At 40.9% G+C, this 19,671-nt stretch overlaps 1 protein-coding gene across 1 annotated transcript in view; it reads left to right on the forward strand.

Moving 5' to 3' along the window:
* The window catches only part of LOC126187947 (phosphatidylserine lipase ABHD16A), a 181,388-nt gene that overhangs the window by 14,506 nt on the left and 147,211 nt on the right, over window positions 1–19,671 (forward strand). The window contains exons 3-4 of the mRNA XM_049929322.1: window positions 532–771; window positions 858–928. Coding sequence (XP_049785279.1) covers window positions 532–771; window positions 858–928 — 311 coding nt within the window. The remainder of the gene's footprint in view (window positions 1–531; window positions 772–857; window positions 929–19,671) is intronic.

Consider the following 19,671-nt stretch of genomic DNA (forward strand, 5'->3'; position numbering starts at 1 on the left):
ATTCCAGTACATTATTTGTGAAAGAAAATGGGAATACATTACTAACTTGAGAACTTTCTTGAACTTGGTCAAGAGAGAGGTGAGACAGTAGTTTATGGCTTTTCTTGTAATATATAGCATGTCTCAGGAAATTGTGATCTCTGTTGGTATAATGAATGAAAACATCTGCCTGAATCACTGTTTTTTGTTAATGATGAGTGATTTTGATCTGGCTGGGCATATCATCTTCAGATCTACTGTTGCCAGGATCAATTCCCTAGTAGATGTATACTACTACTCTCCCCTCCCTCCACACACACACACACACACACACACACACACAGTGTGTATATCCGAGAAAAAGTCAAGAGTCAACCCATCCGGAATTCGATATTAATCATATATTTGTAATATGGGATGGATCTGTTAAACCACTTACAGTGTTAATTTATTTTGTTTCAGCTGTAGATGATACAAAATTAGATTATCTGAAATATATAACATTTCTTCATATTTCAGGTATTATTAAGGTGCAAATATGTTTTGTTTCAGTTATATCTAGCTTGGAACTTTGGGATTTATACATCACCAATTGTAGCTGCAATATTGCACAGGAAAGGCTTATTTGTTGTTGATGGAGTGCTCACAATAGCCAAGTTTATTACTGGTCTTGGACTCGTACTAGTTGCATCTTACTTCATTCGAGGTATTGGCAGGGCCAATAATCAGCAGTACATAAGATTTGTGAGGGCCTTAAATGCAGCAAAAAATGATTACAACAAAGACACAAAGGTTGGTATTATTGAATATTGACACATAGTTGCCACTACTTCGTATTAGGTGTAACATTTTTATATGGATTATTTGTTTCGTTTCAGAAAGCTTTATCAGCATATGACTTCGATTTCTATGCATGCCCAGTTGACTTCCGATGGACTGAAGTTGTTGGGTAGGTTTGCAAAAAATTATATTAATGTGGTTCTCGAAACATTGTTACAAAAGTTAAGATTTGTTAATAGAAAAAAATTAACAGAGGGTTGCTATGGGATAATCAACACAAATTATAATGTGATGGTAGTAATGATGGAGGCACTAGTTTACTGACATCCACCATATTGTTTAAGTGCAGTAGCAATCTTCAGTAGCACACACTGTTCCACTGGCAACTTAAAATAGTTGGAAAGATATTACTGTCATCTGGAGTGCCACGACTGAACGGCACCACACGTAAATACTTTCCTGTTCCATCTATTTTTTGAGAGACTGTATGCCCCAGTCGTTATTATCTTGTTCTTTAATCTTTACTCAAAATATGTGATGCGAATAATAGTATTGTTTTTGTGAAATACGACTTCTCTAAGACAAGGGAGCAGTTTTTCTTGATAAGTTGAGCATAATTCTTCATGTAGTTTACGTTTATACTCACTGTGAATCTCCTAAAGAATATGGTTGGTCACAGCTCTAGCAACACACATTTGCATCATCAGTCATAGCATAGCTACTGGCAGGGCCTCCCAAGCAGGGCAGGCCTCAGCAGTGGGTCTTGACAAAGTGTCCCACAAGTTGTGAAAGGGAGGGCAGTTTTTTCTCCCACGGTGCTCCTCCAGCAGTGGTTTGGTATGGGCACAGCAACGACTCTGGATTTCCTAAGCTGGAGACTGGCCAGTGCTGCCAGACTACTACTCCTGTAGAGTAGGAAGGCATACACACCAGAGAGAGAGAGAGAGAGAGAGAGAGAGAGAGAGAGAGAGAGAGAGAGAGAGAGAGAGAACACTCAGTCTCAAAATGTGTGCTTGCTGATAGGGTGTTTGGCAGAACAGTCTCTGTCATGCAACCTCAGTGACACATGCCACCCAGTAGTTTTATAAGGCTCCTTCATGCATGCAGGACTTCGCATGGGTCGACATTTGTTTCTCTAGTGGGATCCCTAAGGAGTGGCATTAACTTGTATCTGCACCTGACGAGACAGATGCAGTTCAGATAGTACTTACACCCACCCAACAAAGAGAGCTCAGTTGGTCATTCTGCCCAAGTAGTAGTCTGGTCATTCTGCCCAAGTAGTAGTCTGGTCATTCTGCCCTAGTAGTAGTCTCAGAATTATGGTAACATGGTGCTAGTCTGCCATATTACTTACATCATAACCAAGAGAGCAAGCAGAACCTTCGACAACAGTAGCATACATAATGGCCTTGCAGATAATGTAGTGCAACTGGATGTAACAAGGATGTTCGCTCTCTGTCAGATTGCTTTCTGCAGCAATTGTGAATCTGAAATATAATCCTTCTCAGGGCACGCCTTTAAATGAAAAACCTAAAACAAAATATTTGAGGCCACAAATTCAAAACAAGACGACACAACTGTTAAATTATTGTGTTTTAGAGTGGATCTTCAGTGAAATTAACAGCAGCCATTCTTTCTGCTTTTTGTAGGCACAACACTGATGTATCAAGAAAGGAACAACTTAGTGCTGTTGTCAAATATTTGCACTTATATTTAAGCAAACTAGATACAAAAGGAGTTTGAAATAAAGAAATCACTTTTAGGGTGTCATGAGGTAAGAGGCTATGATGCTGATAGTTACGGAAAAGATATAATAAATGATTTAGAGAAGATGAATATACTGCTGGATCAGTACAGAAGTCAACAACACGGTGGTGGTGCATCTATAAGTGGCAAATACTCAGGTTTGCACTCAAGAATTAAAGCATGGGCCCTAAACGCTGAATTCATACATCATTCAACACACAATTTCTGTTTGTACTAAATGATTCCGGCATGAATGTAGTGGAATTGCAACATATTTACAAGAAAGTACAATGTATTTGTGTTTTCTGTAGTGCTCCTGTGCTTTGGTGGTAACAAATGAACAAAACTGTTGCAACTATCAGGCGTGTTACAACTTCAAACTGTGCCCAACGAGGTGGTCTTCCAGATCTGATTCATTGTTACTAGTAAAACAGAATTTCATACGAATTTTGCAGTACCTCTCCAGTGTCTTTTTGAAGACTTTTGATTTTGTCATGCCTCTCTTGTTTCAGAGTGAGATTTTGGAAGATATTAACTTAGTTTCCAAACTACTCCAGCCTTTAATGCTGATAGAATGCCTCTCAACTTCTTCTAAATGCAAGCAAGAATCTAGTCAATCTAAGAAACAATTTTGAAGTTGTAGTAGAAGCAGCAAAAGTACTAGTGAAAGTTTGGAGCCTTGATTGTAAATTGACCTCAAAACGTACCCATAAAATGAAGAAACATTTTGATGAGCTTTCTGCAGATCGTAGAATTGTGAATAAACTAAATTTTCTTCAAGTCTCATTTTCAGTGGTTCTATTGATATTTTAATTCAGCACTTAAGTGTTTTACCAGCCTACAGAATGTTAATGATTAGTTTTCTTCTGTGCCTTCCTGTTCATTGTTTTGAGTTTGAAAGTGAAGATATTCAGAAGAGAGCAGAAAAACTAGACAGAAAGTATGAATCAGATTTAACCATAGATCCTTCACATGAACTGTTCTGCCTAAAATACTTATATCGAAAGAATTTGGAAAGAAAGGAAACATATTGTCAATTAAATATCTCACAGTATTTTTGTTTGTGGAAAATACTTTCCTTGTCAGTAGTCTCCACAATGTGCACACAGCTCTCGGTTGCACTTGACTCTGCCAGGTGCTTCTGTTACAGGAGAAAGATCATTTTCTAAACTGAAATCACTCAAAGCATTTCTGAGAGACTCGATATCAAGAGTTCAATTTAAGTGCTTTAGAATTTCTAAGCGTTGGACATGAAACGTATTCTGTTAACTTGGACGACATTATCAAAAAGGTTGTAGTGCCAGTTGTAGGAGAGTTGGAAAGACAAGTTCGCTTCAGCATGTTGTGTCACTTTACAAAACTGAAAGCATTGTTTGTTCTACAAGGAATGCATCAGTTGAAAGCTTATTTCACTTTTAACCTAACTGTGGTGCGTGAATATCTAATGTTTTCATATTTGTTCTTTCAAGGTTTAGTTGTAAACAAGGCTCCCAAAATTTATTTGCACATGCAAGGGGACACACACACACACACACACACACACACACACACACACACACACACCATAGTTACACCACTGTTTAAGGGCTTCTATATTCATGTGTTGGGTGGTATTGCAGGGTCCTTAAAAAGTATTAAATGACTTCATAATGGAACACATCTAATAGAAACTGCCGCAGCACACCAAGTGTCTAAGCTTCTGGGATGCAAGGCTTTAGAAGACTACCCTGTTATGGCTGAGTTGCACAACATCCTTAACTTTGTAAAAGTGTGATTACTTGCTCTGATATAATGGAGATGGAACATGAGGAGTTATGTGAAGAATGGAGAAATGGGGTTCTCACAGAAATGCGGAACTATATGAGGAGAGTTAATGGCACATTGGAAAAATGGCATCATTTATCCAAACCTTCAACACTCTAACGTTACCCAAATATATTCTTACAGACTATATGTCGTCTTCAAGGTGTGACTGTTTTTTTTTCCCTACCCAATGTGCTGTTTCAAATGTCAAAGATTCGATCATACTACTATCACATGTAACAGGAAGGCTACATATGGAAATTGTGGAGGTTCATGAGTTGGGTAGCTCTTGTACACTTCTTCCAAATGGTGCAGCATGACCTGGAAAAAATGGGAACTTTTGAAATGCTTAGTGGTCGGCATATATAGTCGGCAGCACGCGGAACAGGAACCTTGAGCTGCAGACAATCTCTTCATTTAGTAATCATGGATCAATGCAATGGTTACCGGTACGTTTTTGGCGTAAAAATGTTTTACAGAAACCATGATAGTTTGGAAATTGCGCAGTGTGTTCGAACCTTCTTCTTCCCAGCATGGAGAGTCGTGGTTGGTTTCCCTCAAAACAAACAATAAAAACTTGTATTAAAAACTTTGAAGAGACTGGATCTGCTCTGTAAAAGAGAAACCAACAGGATGACCAAGAAGTGCTTGTACTCCACAGAATACCAAGCTGTATGCATTTCAGTTTTACAGAGGCTCCAGTGTGTAGTTTGTAAGGAAGCAACTGTGAGCAGTGTGTTGTGAATTCTCCATTATGATTTAAAATGTCACTGTAAAAGCTGAAGATCACACAGCAACTGAAGGGGAACGATTACCAGTTATGATTAGAATTCTGTCAGCTGATTATCACAGACATAAGTTAGGACAGTGGATTTCTGGACAAGCTGTGGATGTCAGCTGAGGCCCATTTTCATTTCACAGTTTACATGAATAAAGAGTGCCCTTTACATTTCAGGAAGGTGAGAGAGAGTATAGTGTACCATTTTGTCACATGGGGTCATTGGTCCTTACTTTTTTCTAAAGTGAAGAGCAGATCACAGTTACTGTCACTTCGGATCAGTATGTTAGGACATTGCAATCCTTTGTTGCACTGCATTTAACAATATTCCACAGCTTCATAAAACCTGGTTTCAACAGGATGGTGTGCCATTGCACATTGCAAGTTAATCAGTGGCAACGGTGAGAGAATTTTTGGGTAACTGTGTTATCTCAAGATTCGGTGATATAAAATTTGTTGGAGACATATTTTCAGGCCTTTGACATTCTTATATTTGTATGCCATCACATTTATTCTTTTATGTTATTTGTTGTAGCTAATAAAAGTTGGTTCCAAATGACTTCGACAACAAGAATGATATAAAAAAGTTGTTTCTGTCTGTTCTACAAAATGGAGTTCTGGTGCCAACTCTTTAAAACAGATTGCCCACACACACAGAAAGTGGGTGATTTTACAGCTTCGGAATCTCTGAAACTAGAGTTAGCAGATCCGTTTTAGCATTGCAGGAAACCATTTAATAGCTAGAAGTACACTTAAGTAACTGTTACATTTTGTGCAAAAGATGAACAACAACAGTAAAGAACAAGTCTTGGGAAATATATAAGCTATCTACTATTTGAATAAGTTGCACACGTTGCTTGGGAGTGATCTCATATTTGCTAAATGAGAATATTTGGCTGCCAAGATCACATGTTGTAATATTTTTTATTTTATTCCCTCATTGTTCAAATTCGACAGGAGTCTGTAGTCTTCGGATTTCCCGGAAATAATACTACTGGGTTATGTTTGTGCAATTTATGCACAATAATATTATTTCCAAGAGTTGCATAGAAATATAAGAATTTCAAGGTACGTAAAAATATGTTCACAATACATTCAAACAATGGAAAGTCCAGGTTGGAATATTACCATTTATGAAAATTAAACATTGCCATTCACCTTAAAGATGATGTGCCGAGCTATGGACAGGCTCAATGAAGAGACACCGAGCTTTTGGCCAAAGCTTTCGTAAAGAAAAACACACGTTGACACAAACGTTATGTTTGTGCAATTTATGCACAATAATATTATTTCCAAGAGTTGCATAGAAATATAAGAATTTCAAGGTACGTAAAAATATGTTCACAATACATTCAAACAATGGAAAGTCCAGGTTGGAATATTACCATTTATGAAAATTAAAGATTGCCATTCACCTTAAAGATGATGTGCCGAGCTATGGACAGGCTCAATGAAGAGACACCGAGCTTTTGGCCAAAGCTTTCGTAAAGAAAAACACACGTTGACACAAACAGGCACACCTAAGTCACACGACTGCTATCTCTGGCCACCCTGGGCAGACTGCAGTTGTTGTGTTGAATGAAAGCAGCAATCTGGAGTGGGAAATGGAGGGGGGATATCAGGGTATGGGTGGGGGTAGTTAGGGTATGGGTGGGGGTGGGGGGAGGGAGAGAGAAGAGTGTTGTTTGGCAGGGCAGTGCATGTAGAGGCTAGAAGATGGCAGGACAAAACTACCGGCTGAAGTGTTGGAAGGCTGTGGAGGAGGGCCAGAAGGGGAATGGGGAGCAGAAAAGGAGAGGAGCAGAGAGGAGAAAAGACTGGTGGATGCACAGGCAGAGAGCAGCGCACAGTAGGGGTGAGGGGTCGTGGATCGGGAGGAAGTTATAGGACATGGGAGACGGAAATTGTTGGGTAAAGTGTGTGGGGCAGTAGGTTATTGTAGGCTGACACCAGGATCATTTCAGGAGTTGAAAATGTATTATAAGGACAACTCTGATCTGTACAGTGTAGAAAAGCTAGTGGTGGAGGGGAACATCCAGATGGCTGGAGTTGTGAAGCAGCCATCGAAGTCAAGCATGTTATATTCAGCTTCATGTTGTGTCGCAGGGTGGTCCACTTAGCTCTTGGCCACAGTTTGGGGGTATCCATTCATCTTAGTAGGCAGCTGGTTGGTAGTCATACCAACATAAAAAACAGTGCAGTGATTGCAGCAGAGCTGGTATATGACATGGCTGCTTTTACAGGTGGCCCAGCTTCTGATGTCATAAGATAAGCCTGTGATAGGACTGGAATAGAAAGTGCTGGGTTAGTGAGTTGTACAGGCCTTACACTAGGTCTTCCACAGGGATATGATGCCTGTGGCGGGGGCCCTGGACTGAGAGTGACGTAGGAGTGGACTGGGACACTGTGGGTGTTCGATGGGCAGTGGAACACTGCTTTAGGAGGGGTGAGAAGAATCTTGGGTCAGATGTCTCTCATTTCAGGGCATGATAATAGATGCTGAAAGCCCTGATGAAGGATATGGTTCAGTTGTCCCAGTTTGATGTGGTATTGGGTGACAGAGGAAGCCATCCTTTGTAGCTGCTTCTTGGGTTTTGGTGGGAGGATTGGGTATGTGCGGAGATATGGCATGAGAAATCTGTTTATGGAGTAGGTCTGGGGGATAGTGCCTGTCTGTTAAGATGTTTGAGAGTCATTCAGCACACTGGTCAAGGAAGTTCTTATCACTGCAGATAAGCTGTCCATATGTCCACAGGTGGCCAGGCTGTATGGGAGTGACTTTTTGGTTGGAAGGGATGGCAGCTGCCAAAAATTCACGTACTATTGGTGGTTGTTGGGTTTCTTATGGACAGAGGTGTGGATGGAACCATTAGAGACATGGTGGTCAATGTCCAGGAAGTTGACATGCTGTGTTGAGGAGGACATGTAAAGTAGATGGGTGAGAAAATGTTCAGGCTGTTGAAGGAACATTGGTAGGGTGTCTAGGGCCTGAGTCTAGATCATGAAGGTATCATCGATGAACCGGAACAATGCCAGAGGTTTGGGGTTTTGGGAGGCTAGGAAGTGCCCTCTAGATGGCCCATAAACAGGTTGGTGTAGGAGTATGTCATACGCGCGCCCATGGCTGTGCTGCGGATTTGTTTTGTATACCTATCCTTCAAAGGAGTAGTAGTTGTATGTTACAATAAAGTTAGTTAGGTGTATGAGTAATGAGGTAGTGGGTTTGGAGTCTGAAGGACGTTGGGGAGACAGTGTTGAATAGTGGCAAGACCATAAGCATGAGACATGTTGGCATATAGGGAAGCGCTGTCAGTGGTGATGAGTAGAGATCCAGGAGGTAATGGGGTGGGGTGGGAGGCTAGATTTTGGGCAATTCATTGAGATGCTGATCAAAGAGGGTTGATATTCTACTAGTGGGGCCAGAATAACCAGCTACAATAGGAGGGGGGGGGGGGGGAGAGGAGGTCCAGGCTTGTTCAGTTTGTGGATATTAGGGAACATGTAAAAGATAGGTGTGTGTGGGGTGGGGGGGGGGGGAGGGAGAAAGGGTGAGGAGGGGAACAGTTTCATTGGAGAAATTCTGGGAAGAACCTATGACTTTAATCAGCGCTTGGAGGCTATGATGGGATGGTATTTCCCTGGCAGAGTTTATTGCTTGCGGAGTCAGACAATTGGCAGAGACTTCTGCCAGATAGTCACTGCCAATCGTAACAATAGTGGTGGAACCTTTGTCTGCAGGCTGGCTGATTGAGTGAGTATCTGTTTTGAGGCTGTGTATGGCTGTCATTTCTTCTACTGAAGGGTTGGTGTTTTTTAGGAAGGGACTTGGTGAAAGATGATGGCCAGGTTGGATGTAAGGAATTTGTGGAAGGTTACAAGGGGGTGGTTAGATGGAAGGGGGGGAGGGGGATCATGCTGTTATGAACTGGGAGAGGCAGGTTCAGTGTTGGGATTAGGTTGGCTTTGGTTAGGGGGGTTTGGTGGCAAAGAAGTATTTCCATTGCAGGGATTGGAAGAAGGAGAGTACATCTTTGACAGGTCCAATGTGGTTAAATTTTGGTTTAGGGCTGAAATTGAGGCCTTTAGATAGGACAAACTTCTGTGGGGCTGAGGATTTTATTGGAAAGGTTAACAATGGTGTTCTGGTATTGTTTTAGTTCTGGATTTAGTGAAGTGTTAGGGGGATGTGGCAAGTTGAAAATGTCAACCAGGCTGGTGGTTTGAATAGAGGTTACATAGTGGTGCCCAGGCGGCAGCAGGAGATCAGCAGGCTGGATAACTTATGGAAGTGATGTCTGGAATGCTCTTCCAGCCATTGGAGGGCAAGGGATTCAGTTTCAGAGATGTGATGTATGTAGTAAGGTTTCCATAGTAACAGTATCTGTAAATGGAGCGGAGGTGGTTCTGGATGCCTGTACCACAGAGATGTGTTTTTACAGTTCCAGGTTTACAAGGGGCAGGGATTGACGGAATCTGAAAATGTGCCCGTCATTATGAAAAGTGGGGCAGATTTAAGAGATGGGTGTTTTTACAGTTAGGCTGTTCGGGAGGATTCCATAGTTTAGGCAGCATTTAATGAACAGGATGTGGGAATGGATTGTAGCCAGGGAAAGGGACACTTTTCTGAACAGTTGCAGTAAGATGGAGCAGGGGTCCATTGTGGCAGGGATGACGTTGGGATAATTGAGAAATGAAATAGGAAACAGACAAATGAAGGTGCTTGGTGGTTATGAGGTGAGTTGGATAACAGAAAAAGACAAGTAAAAATACATAGAAACATGCAAAAATATGTAAAAATATGCACACAAATGTGAAAATATGCACAGATACATGACAATATGTGCAAACAAAAATGTAAAAAACATACAAATAATGTGGGGGGAAAAAAGACAGAACAGGCGAGCTATGGGAATATTGATGTGTTAGACAAGATAAGAGAAGAGAAGAGAGAGGGAGAGGGAGAACTGATTGGTTAGGTTGAGGTTCACATGCGCATATGACACAGATAGGTATGTCCAGGTTGGAATATCACCAATTATGAAAAGAATGGAGTGCTACTAACCATAAAGATAATACACTGAGTTGCAGAAAGGCACATTGAAAAGATGGTTACACACTGAGCTTCCAGCCAAAGCCTTCTTCAGAAAAGAAAGGAAAACACACACATTCACACAAGCCGGCACACCTTGCCATTATCTTTGACCCCTTGGAGCAGACTGCAACTTTTGCGTCGAATCCGAGCACACCATGCAGCTGAACATAACACTCTTGACTTCAATGGCAGCTCACAACTTGGACCATTTGAATCCAACCCTCCACCACTATATTTTCTGAACTGTAGAGATCAGAGTTATCCTTCCGACACATTCTACGTTCCTGAAGTTATCCTGGCCTCAACCTACAGTAATCTACTGTCCCCATCCCCTCCACCCAAGAGTTCCCGACCCTTCTGCCCTATTACATCCTTTAAGTTCACATTTCCTCGCCCTCAGTGATAGCCTCAATATCAGTTGAGCAAAAAGTATGTCAGCAGATGATCCGTGGTCACTTTCTTGGGCTCCTACTTTAATCAAGGACGTTATGCCAAGCAACAGGTTGCAGGAGCTTCTCAGGTATTTCTGTTCCGATGAAAAGTCAGTCCGGGTTGATAGCCTACCAGCCAACAAATTCACACTTTATCTGAAGTGAGGGGAAGTTCATGGAAAACAGTATTTGTTCTTAATGAACTGGAGAAAATATAACCATAGAAAAATAACTATCAGCAAGAAACACAAGTTGCAGGTTCACTCAACTGGTGCCCAACAAACGTGACAAATATATTTCCAAATTCTGAATTGTTGCTGATGTTATGACAGATAAGTAATGCTTTCTCATACCTTGGAAAGGAGGATATGCTTAGAGAAAAGCAGCCATTCGGAGAATACAGTAGACTCCCGTTCATCCAAATCGCATCTATCCGAAGTTCGATTTATGCGAACAAATTTTTACAATTTTCGCGGCTCACGTTGGTGCTGTCTGACGCGTTGCACAGCTACACTTTTGGATAGCTACACTGACACATGGCAAGTTTCAACTTGTCGGTGCCTGGAGCCATGCATTTGCTGGTGTTTTCCGGCAGTCTACTGCTAATCAGTGCTCTGGTGTGTATCAAAAGTCTGAGTGTCTTCAATTCGTGCATGTGTTGGTGAAGTTTTAGCATGTTTCTTGTTCATATTGCATGGACATCCATTGGAATTGCATGGAAGTACAGTATGTACAGTTTTGCTCTGTGCAGCGCGGCATAGCCCCTTTGAAACTGACAATAAGTGTGCTGTGCCAAACACTTTTTGCCTGTTGCCGGTACATCAGACGAAGTGAGCGTTTATTAATTTAACAGTGAATGTACAATGCACTGTTGTGTTGCTGTGTGGGCTTGTGTAGGTTAGGGGAGAGGGGTGCCACAGCCTCGTTTCAAAAATCAGAAGCTTTGTCCAGTACATCTCAAGTGTTGTCCGTTTGTGGATCTGTATGTTTTCGATTTAACGTTTCGTGTTCGCGCTGTGTGCTTTAAAATGTCCAGAGATAGAAGTGGCAAAAAACCAAAAAAGAATCAGTCGAGTGTCAGTAAAAAAAGACACTGTGACTACGGGCATGAAATGGAAAAATAGTGTGATCTCGTTGGAACAAAAACTTCGCGTTTTGCAGAGAATTGACACTGGTGAGCCACCCGCGAAAGTTACTGTGGATTTGAACGTCGGTATGAGTATGATTACTGATTGGAAGACAAATCGATCAGAAATTGAAAAATTTTGTTCCATCCAAGCATCAGGCAGTGCAGTGAAATCTGAAAAAAACAATGAGAAAAGGTGCACATCTTCAGTTAAAAGAGGCCTTATTTTTGTGGCGTGAACAAGAAATAGCCAAAGGTGTGCCAGTTTCAGGTCCTGTACTTCGTCAAAAAGCAATGACTTTTTATCAGCTGATTGAAGGAAAGGGGCAACAATTCCTTGGAAGTGTTGGCTGGCTGGATTGGTTCAAGAAGTGGCATGGTATTTGTGAAATTGTCGTCAGCGGCGAATCATTATCTGGGGATGGAGCCGCTATTGCTGATTTTTTAAGAAGAAACTGCACACAATCATTGACAGAGGAGATTATACTGGCGATCAACTTTACAACTGTGATGAAACGAGTTGAATTACAAAATGTTGCCAACAAAAACCCTTGCCTCTAAACAAGAAAAAACTGCATTCTGATATAGAAAAAGCAAAGAAAGCGTTAATGTCCTCACATGCAGTAATGCCACTAGCAGTCATAAACTGTGTCTTACTTTAATTGGCAAATCCACAAAACAAAGAGCATTGAGATGGCAACCAGCTGATAAACCTTTGCCAATCTTCAAAGAGTGTTTCCAGGCAGAGTTTGTTCCAGCTGTAGAAAAATTCAGGGAGGAAAATGGACTTCCTCGAAAAGTGCTACTTCTTATGGACAATGTTCCTTCTTACCCAGATGATCTATAAGATGGGGATATCAAAGTTGTATTTCTCCCACCAAACTTCATGTGTCTATGTCAACTGATGGACCAAGGTGTTCTTGAGGCAATGAAAAAACATTACAGACACAAGCTGCTGGAATACTTAACTGTTGTGATTGATGCTAAAGAAGGTTTTGTGCAAGCTCTTAAAAAAATCCATGTTAATTAAGTGTCATTCATTGGATTGCTGAAGTTGGAATCTAATTCCTCCAATTTGTCTCATTAGGTCTTGGGAAATACTCTTAGATCATAAGACAACTCATCAGTAGTGGGAAGAAGGACGCAACACAGAAACTCAAGCTGATGTGCCAGAAACAGGTGAAAATGACATAATTTTGGTGAATTTACTGGAGAAGCTACTGGGTTGTGAAGATGTGAACTTCGAAGATGTTGGAGAGTGTACAAAAAACGACTTTTTTGATTTGAGTGAGGAAGAAATCATCCAAATTGCGGCCAATCAGAAAGCGTCAGAAGAATATGTCTCTGATGATGAAGCAGAGAAAAAGATTCCTCGCAAAGTCCGTTACGAAGCGATCCAAACTGCCCTGGAGTACATGAGCCAACAGGAGTATGCGACTTATCCTGAAATTGTTTGTTTCCAACACTGGAGATTTATTGCCACAACAAAAGTTTCTCAAGCACAAAAAAAGACTTTTTACCAAAAAATAAATTCTAATGAAGCGTCCTAGAACCTCAACATACACAAGTTAAAAGTTTTTGGATTTACTTTAAAGTTTCTCTAGACAAACTTTTCATTCCTTTGAATAATCTCTAGATTTGTTTCTTAATATTGTACAGTAATTTATTTTTTACTCGAAAGAATAGGTAATAAAATTAAAACTCCTGTTTTTTCCTGCTGCCAAATAAGGCGGATTTTTTTCTATAAGAATGCAAAATAAATTAGCTTTGTTATTCAGCATTTAAAAACTTTGAGTTTTCAATGATACTTTGGCGCCTTTTTAACTTGTCAACACAATTTTTTCAGTCAGGAACATGTAGGCTTATTCACAAGTGTATCAATAATATTGTACATACCTTACGCAAGTTTCACGATCATATTTCGCAGTATTGATGCAATTCGGGGTGTTTCACACTTGAAAACAGGGGGACTTGCCATCCCGATCACTTTGGATGGACGGGAGTTTGTTGTATGTCATTCTACGTAGCATAGAGCCATTTCTAAATCAAGGCAGAAAAACTTCTTCACATCTCTTCAGCTTGCTAAGAAGTTCAAGGAAAACACCTTAGTTACTTAGTACAGTAAACAAGATCCATCATGAAATCCCCAATGAGGTAAAGAAGCCAAATGCTGAAATATACTCCTCCACCATCCTGTGCCAAACTGGCAACACAGACTGCACCATGGCTGTATACCAAGGAAAGTAGAATAAAAATATCATCTTCCTGAGTACACTGCATACTGAAGTGGCAATAAGCAAAGAAGAGAAGAAGAGACCTGAAACCACAACATTTTACGATGCAACAAAATATAGAGAAGACAAGATTGATTAACTGATCTGTAAATACACTCCTGGAAATGGAAAAAAGAACACATTGACACCGGTGTGTCAGACCCACCATACTTGCTCCGGACACTGCGAGAGGGCTGTACATTCAATGATCACACGCACGGCACAGCGGACACACCAGGAACCGCGGTGTTGGCCGTCGAATGGCGCTAGCTGCGCAGCATTTGTGCGCCGCCGCCGTCAGTGTCAGCCAGTTTGCCGTGGCGTACGGAGCTCCATCGCAGTCTTTAACACTGGTAGCATGCCGCAACAGCGTGGACGTGAACCGTATGTGCAGTTGACGGACTTTGAGCGAGGGCGTATAGTGGGCATGCGGGAGGCCGGGTGGACGTACCGCCGAATTGCTCAACACGTGGGGCGTGAGGTCTCCACAGTACATCGATGTTGTCGCCAGTGGTCGGCGGAAGGTGCACGTGCCCGTCGACCTGGGACCGGACCGCAGCGATGCACGGATGCACGGCAAGACCGTAGGATCCTACGCAGTGCCGTAGGGGACCGCACCGCCACTTCCCAGCAAATTAGGGACACTGTTGCTCCTGGGGTATCGGCGAGGACCATTCGCAACCGTCTCCATGAAGCTGGGCTACGGTCCCGCACACCGTTAGGCCGTCTTCCGCTCACGCCCCAACATCGTGCAGCCCGCCTCCAGTGGTGTCGCGACAGGCGTGAATGGAGGGACGAATGGAGACATGTCGTCTTCAGCGATGAGAGTCGCTTCTGCCTTGGTGCCAATGATGGTCGTATGCGTGTTTGGCGCCGTGCAGGTGAGCGCCACAATCAGGACTGCATACGACCGAGGCACACAGGGCCAACACCCGGCATCATGGTGTGGGGAGCGATCTCCTACACTGGCCGTACACCACTGGTGATCGTAGAGGGGACACTGAATAGTGCACGGTACATCCAAACCGTCATCGAACCCATCGTTCTACCATTCCTAGACCGGCAAGGGAACTTGCTGTTCCAACAGGACAGTGCACGTCCGGATGTATCCCGTGCCACCCAACGTGCTCTAGAAGGTGTAAGTCAACTACCCTGGCCAGCAAGATCTCCGGATCTGTCCCCCATTGAGCATGTTTGGGACTAGATGAAGCGTCGTCTCACGCGGTCTGCACGTCCAGCACGAACGCTGGTCCAACTGAGGCGCCAGGTGGAAATGGCATGGCAAGCCGTTCCACAGGACTACATCCAGCATCTCTACGATCGTCTACATGGGAGAATAGCAGCCTGCATTGCTGCGAAAGGTGGATAGACACTGTACTAGTGCCGACATTGTGCATGCTCTGTTGCCTGTGTCTATGTGCCTGTGGTTCTGTCAGTGTGATCATGTGATGTATCTGACCCCAGGAATGTGTCAATAAAGTTTCCCCTTCCTGGGACAATGAATTCACGGTGTTCTTATTTCAATTTCCAGGAGTCTATAATACAAATGTTGCTTGTAGGAGATCGTTGATTCATGTCTTCTACATCCTGGCCATCAGGGAAATAAATGTGGGGGTCATCTATAAAATCATAACAAACGAGAAAATGGAAGGAAATAAATTCATTCAGATAGAAAATGAACTTAAGGGAATGAAAGAGTAGGAGGAAGAACATACAAAAGAGGAGAATATGAGCATAAAATCATTTAGAAAGCAGGAGTGCCAAATCAGCCTCTGGAAAGGCGACAGATCCAACGAAAATGGTGTATAATGCCACAAAGCTGTGTGTGGAAAATGTGGGTGTAAAGTAGAACCATTTTGCTAAGTTCACCTATCAGATTCCAATGACTTGAGTAAAAAGTACAGTAAAACAGTGCGTGAACACGTGGGAGTACAATATGGACCATATATAGTAAGTGTGTGAAATGTTCTACAGGTAGTTAATATATTAAACTCTACAGTTTAGGGAACTTGTTAGTATGAGCAGTGATAAATCGTGAAAATACTTTTTTGGTGAAATAAGTAAGTATTGTATTAATTATCATTTTAAATAATTAAAGTTGTAACTTGCAAAAAGATAGGAATTAACATATATGAAAATAAAGTACTTGTTTAAGTCAAATACAAAAATACTTTATGTGAGGTTAAAATTACCCCTTTCCGTCATTCTAAGGAATGTCGCAAATTCCGTCATTCTAGTGTTCAAGGAAGATTCATTGGTGTCATGTACACGATTACTTATTGCACCATCTGTCACTTATACATGCATCCATTGCCTTATTTTTTAAAGGGAAAACTAAATGTAACACAATACATTAGTCCTAATATGTGCTACAGTAACTGTAAATCACGAATATTGATTTACATGCACAATATATGTAATGTCTGTAAAATTCTCATCACACGGATTTTTCACTTAGCAATTTTTGTGAAAAATTTCATATTAGCATGCCATAGGTGAACTCTGAACATCATTATGTCTCACAAAAGTAGAGTAAAATACGTAGCACAACCAAGCACCTCTCCCACTTGTGGTGGCTAAAAGTGAGATATTCTTGAACTTTGTCTTGACAATGGTGAATGTCATAAAAACATTTAAGACACAAATTTTCTCTGCACCAGGCATGCCGAATTAAAAAAAAAAATTCACATTCATTTTATCCAACAGTTGCCTGAAAAGAAACTCAAATTATTTCCATGCAAACATATCTGTACGTAATTTGTTAACTGTAAGAAAGATAATAAAAACAGTATGTATTATGGTTATCAATCTTGAGCTTTATTAAAGGCTTTCAATTATCTGCATCGAACAAAAATAAAGCAAAAAGTATTAAGTGTGAGGATCTAAATTCACGATGTTCTGGTTGGTAGGTAACTGCTCTAATAGTTGCAATATATTTCCAGTTGCTCTCAGCTTTTTCAAACCAAGGTCTAGTGACCTAAAAACTTTATGGGCAGATTTAGAAAAGTTGAACTCCTGAATACTGTTGCAGTATGATCTTATTAAAAGGGGAATGTTGTTATGGAGTCTCTTATCACATTAGATTTTATCCCCACATGTGGCAGCGGTATTCTAGATGTTATCAGCACATATGGTGACAGTATTCTGCTCCATTGACTGACTGGCTAATGTGAATAGTTGTATCCGTCATCCACCATTTGTTCTGCTGTGGCTTATGGCAGTACACAATTCTTGGGCCAAGTCTCCTTTTCAGCAGGCTCTTGTGGGGGAAGGGAATTCAATGGCATGGGAGGCTAGGGTGTGATATGACTTTTCTGAATACACTGGGCAACAATTGATTAAACACAGTTGTTGTAATGGATAATTAGTAGGTGTGTGGGAGCTCGGTATTGTTGTGTAACAATACCAGTCCAGGGTAATAAGCCCAAACTCAATCCAAACTCATTATTGGAAAAATCTTATTTAAACATACTGCAATGAAAACGTACTACTGTTTTTCCAACTTCATTGGTTGACATATTAATGCATACGTGTGACCTTCAAGGGAAGCTCTGTGATGATGATCTTCTATAGTGATCAGCATTTGCTGACAAAATGTGAATGTATATTTTGTGAAGCACCAATATTTTTCCCAGTGGATAATGTTCCAGTATGAGTATGAGTGTACAGGTTGCATAGTATTCATTTTGGCCCCAAATACATTTGTGACTCATTTCACAGTGACCATATGTCAGTGGCAGGTTTGGGGATGGAGGTTTTCCTGTGAATGTGGGATGCTTCACAGGATGAGTGCCAAACTTGATGCTGCCCAATATTTCCAGGAGGATCTGTCACCGGTACAAATGTTAAGCATGGTACAGGAATGACTTTCAGAAGAGAATGAGATTTTTCATTTGGACTCACCACCTTCTGCTGCAGATCTCAGCAATTTAAAATGTATGGTTGGATCCAAAATGTACCATGTGAGAAAACTGGTCTTACCCTGTGCCAAGAACCTGTGATTACCGTCATATCGTCATCGCAGCAGCCTTTGACAAGATAGCATAAAAGAAGAGACTTATTATTCGTATCTCGGACCCTTTTCCTCACAGGGTGCAAATGGACATTGAAGTGGAAGCCATTTATACAGGATATTAAGTGGTAAAGAAACCATATGCTGTGCCCGCTTCAGGGCCAAAAAGTCTTATAAAGAACTGCAAACTGTTCATTCCATTAATTTCATGTCACTTCTAGATTGTAGAAATCAACACAGTAAAACAACAACAAAAAAACTGCTGTATGCAGGACTTGATCCCAAGCCTGTGTCTGTTCACTTCACTGAACAGTGAAATCAGTGTACCAAGTGCTGTGGTATTCAGGTATTTCATATTGTTCTGCACTTGAGTCCATCTCTCAGTATGAAGTCTTTTCCACATCTGAAGCCGTAGGAATGAAATGGAGTAGGTTCTCTTGTGTTTTTCTGAGAGGGTGTGTGCTTTGTGAGGAGTGTAAATAAGATGCCTTCCCCTCAGTTACTCTCATAAGTGTCCTTTACTTTTATCAACAACACTGTACACTCTATAATGTTATTAGCTCTGGTGTAACAGAGCAGTAAATTCAAATTCCAGCCGCCACCACCACTTTCTGTGCTGTCAAGTGTACATGTGCATTTCATTTTGGTTTCTTCAATAACATTTGACTTAAACATTTTTGAAGCAGTGTTCTGCAAGTAAATATACATGAAAAATAAGAATATAATTCCCACTGTTTATTGATTTGTCTTTTTACCCCAAGTGTGCTGTCAAGCAAACCATCATCAGTACTTGTACTACCAGCTAAGATCTTGCAACACAGTTTGTTGGTACTAACTTTGTTAAAAATCGCAGGAATTGATTTTAAAATACGGTGTTTAATATTGTCACAGACTTGTAAATGTCTTTATTGGGGATATGTCCAACACTGAAGATTACAATGTGCACTGTACAGGGTTTCACTGTGTTAAAAATTGTGGGCTCTTATTCAATAGGTTCAAATTTTAAATCGTGATCTAATCACTTTGATTTGGGTTTTACAGTGTTTCTGCAAGTCCCTTCACACAGATGACAGAATATCAGTTTTTGCTGGCTTTATTTTTGAAATGTTAAATAGTAAAAGTGAAATTTAAAGGTGACATCAGTTTTACTTAATGTTATTTGTACTACATATTTATGTGATGCACTAGGTGAAATAATGTTCTCTGCTCTTTAGCTATGCATTGTAAACATGGGTTTATATGTATATTTTAAAAATAAGAGGAGTAATTTGTCACACTGATATACTTCAATCCTTTGTTCGTGTTGCCTAGATATCTGCATGAAAGCGTCAAGTTTTGCAAGAATATGCTGGAAGGCATAAAAGAATGTAATTTACTTCACCATAAAAACTTTAGAATGTGCTGCTTATGAATTAAAATAACCACAAATGAAAATAACACCATAATTCAGCATAACAGTTGTAGTTACACGATCTCTCTCTTTAATAACCCGTTCTGATGCAGTTAATTTCAAAAAATTAATCTACTCCCAAGTTCCACCGCATCTCAAAGACTGTGAGAAGTTTTACAGAAATGTAGATACACATAGTAGCAGTCTGCTGAATATGCTAGAAAATATTCAGATTTACAGTGTAGCCAGATAATTTCCAAA

The sequence above is a fragment of the Schistocerca cancellata genome, chromosome 5 (genome assembly GCF_023864275.1).
Source record: "Schistocerca cancellata isolate TAMUIC-IGC-003103 chromosome 5, iqSchCanc2.1, whole genome shotgun sequence".
NCBI classification, from domain to species: Eukaryota; Metazoa; Arthropoda; class Insecta; order Orthoptera; family Acrididae; genus Schistocerca; species Schistocerca cancellata.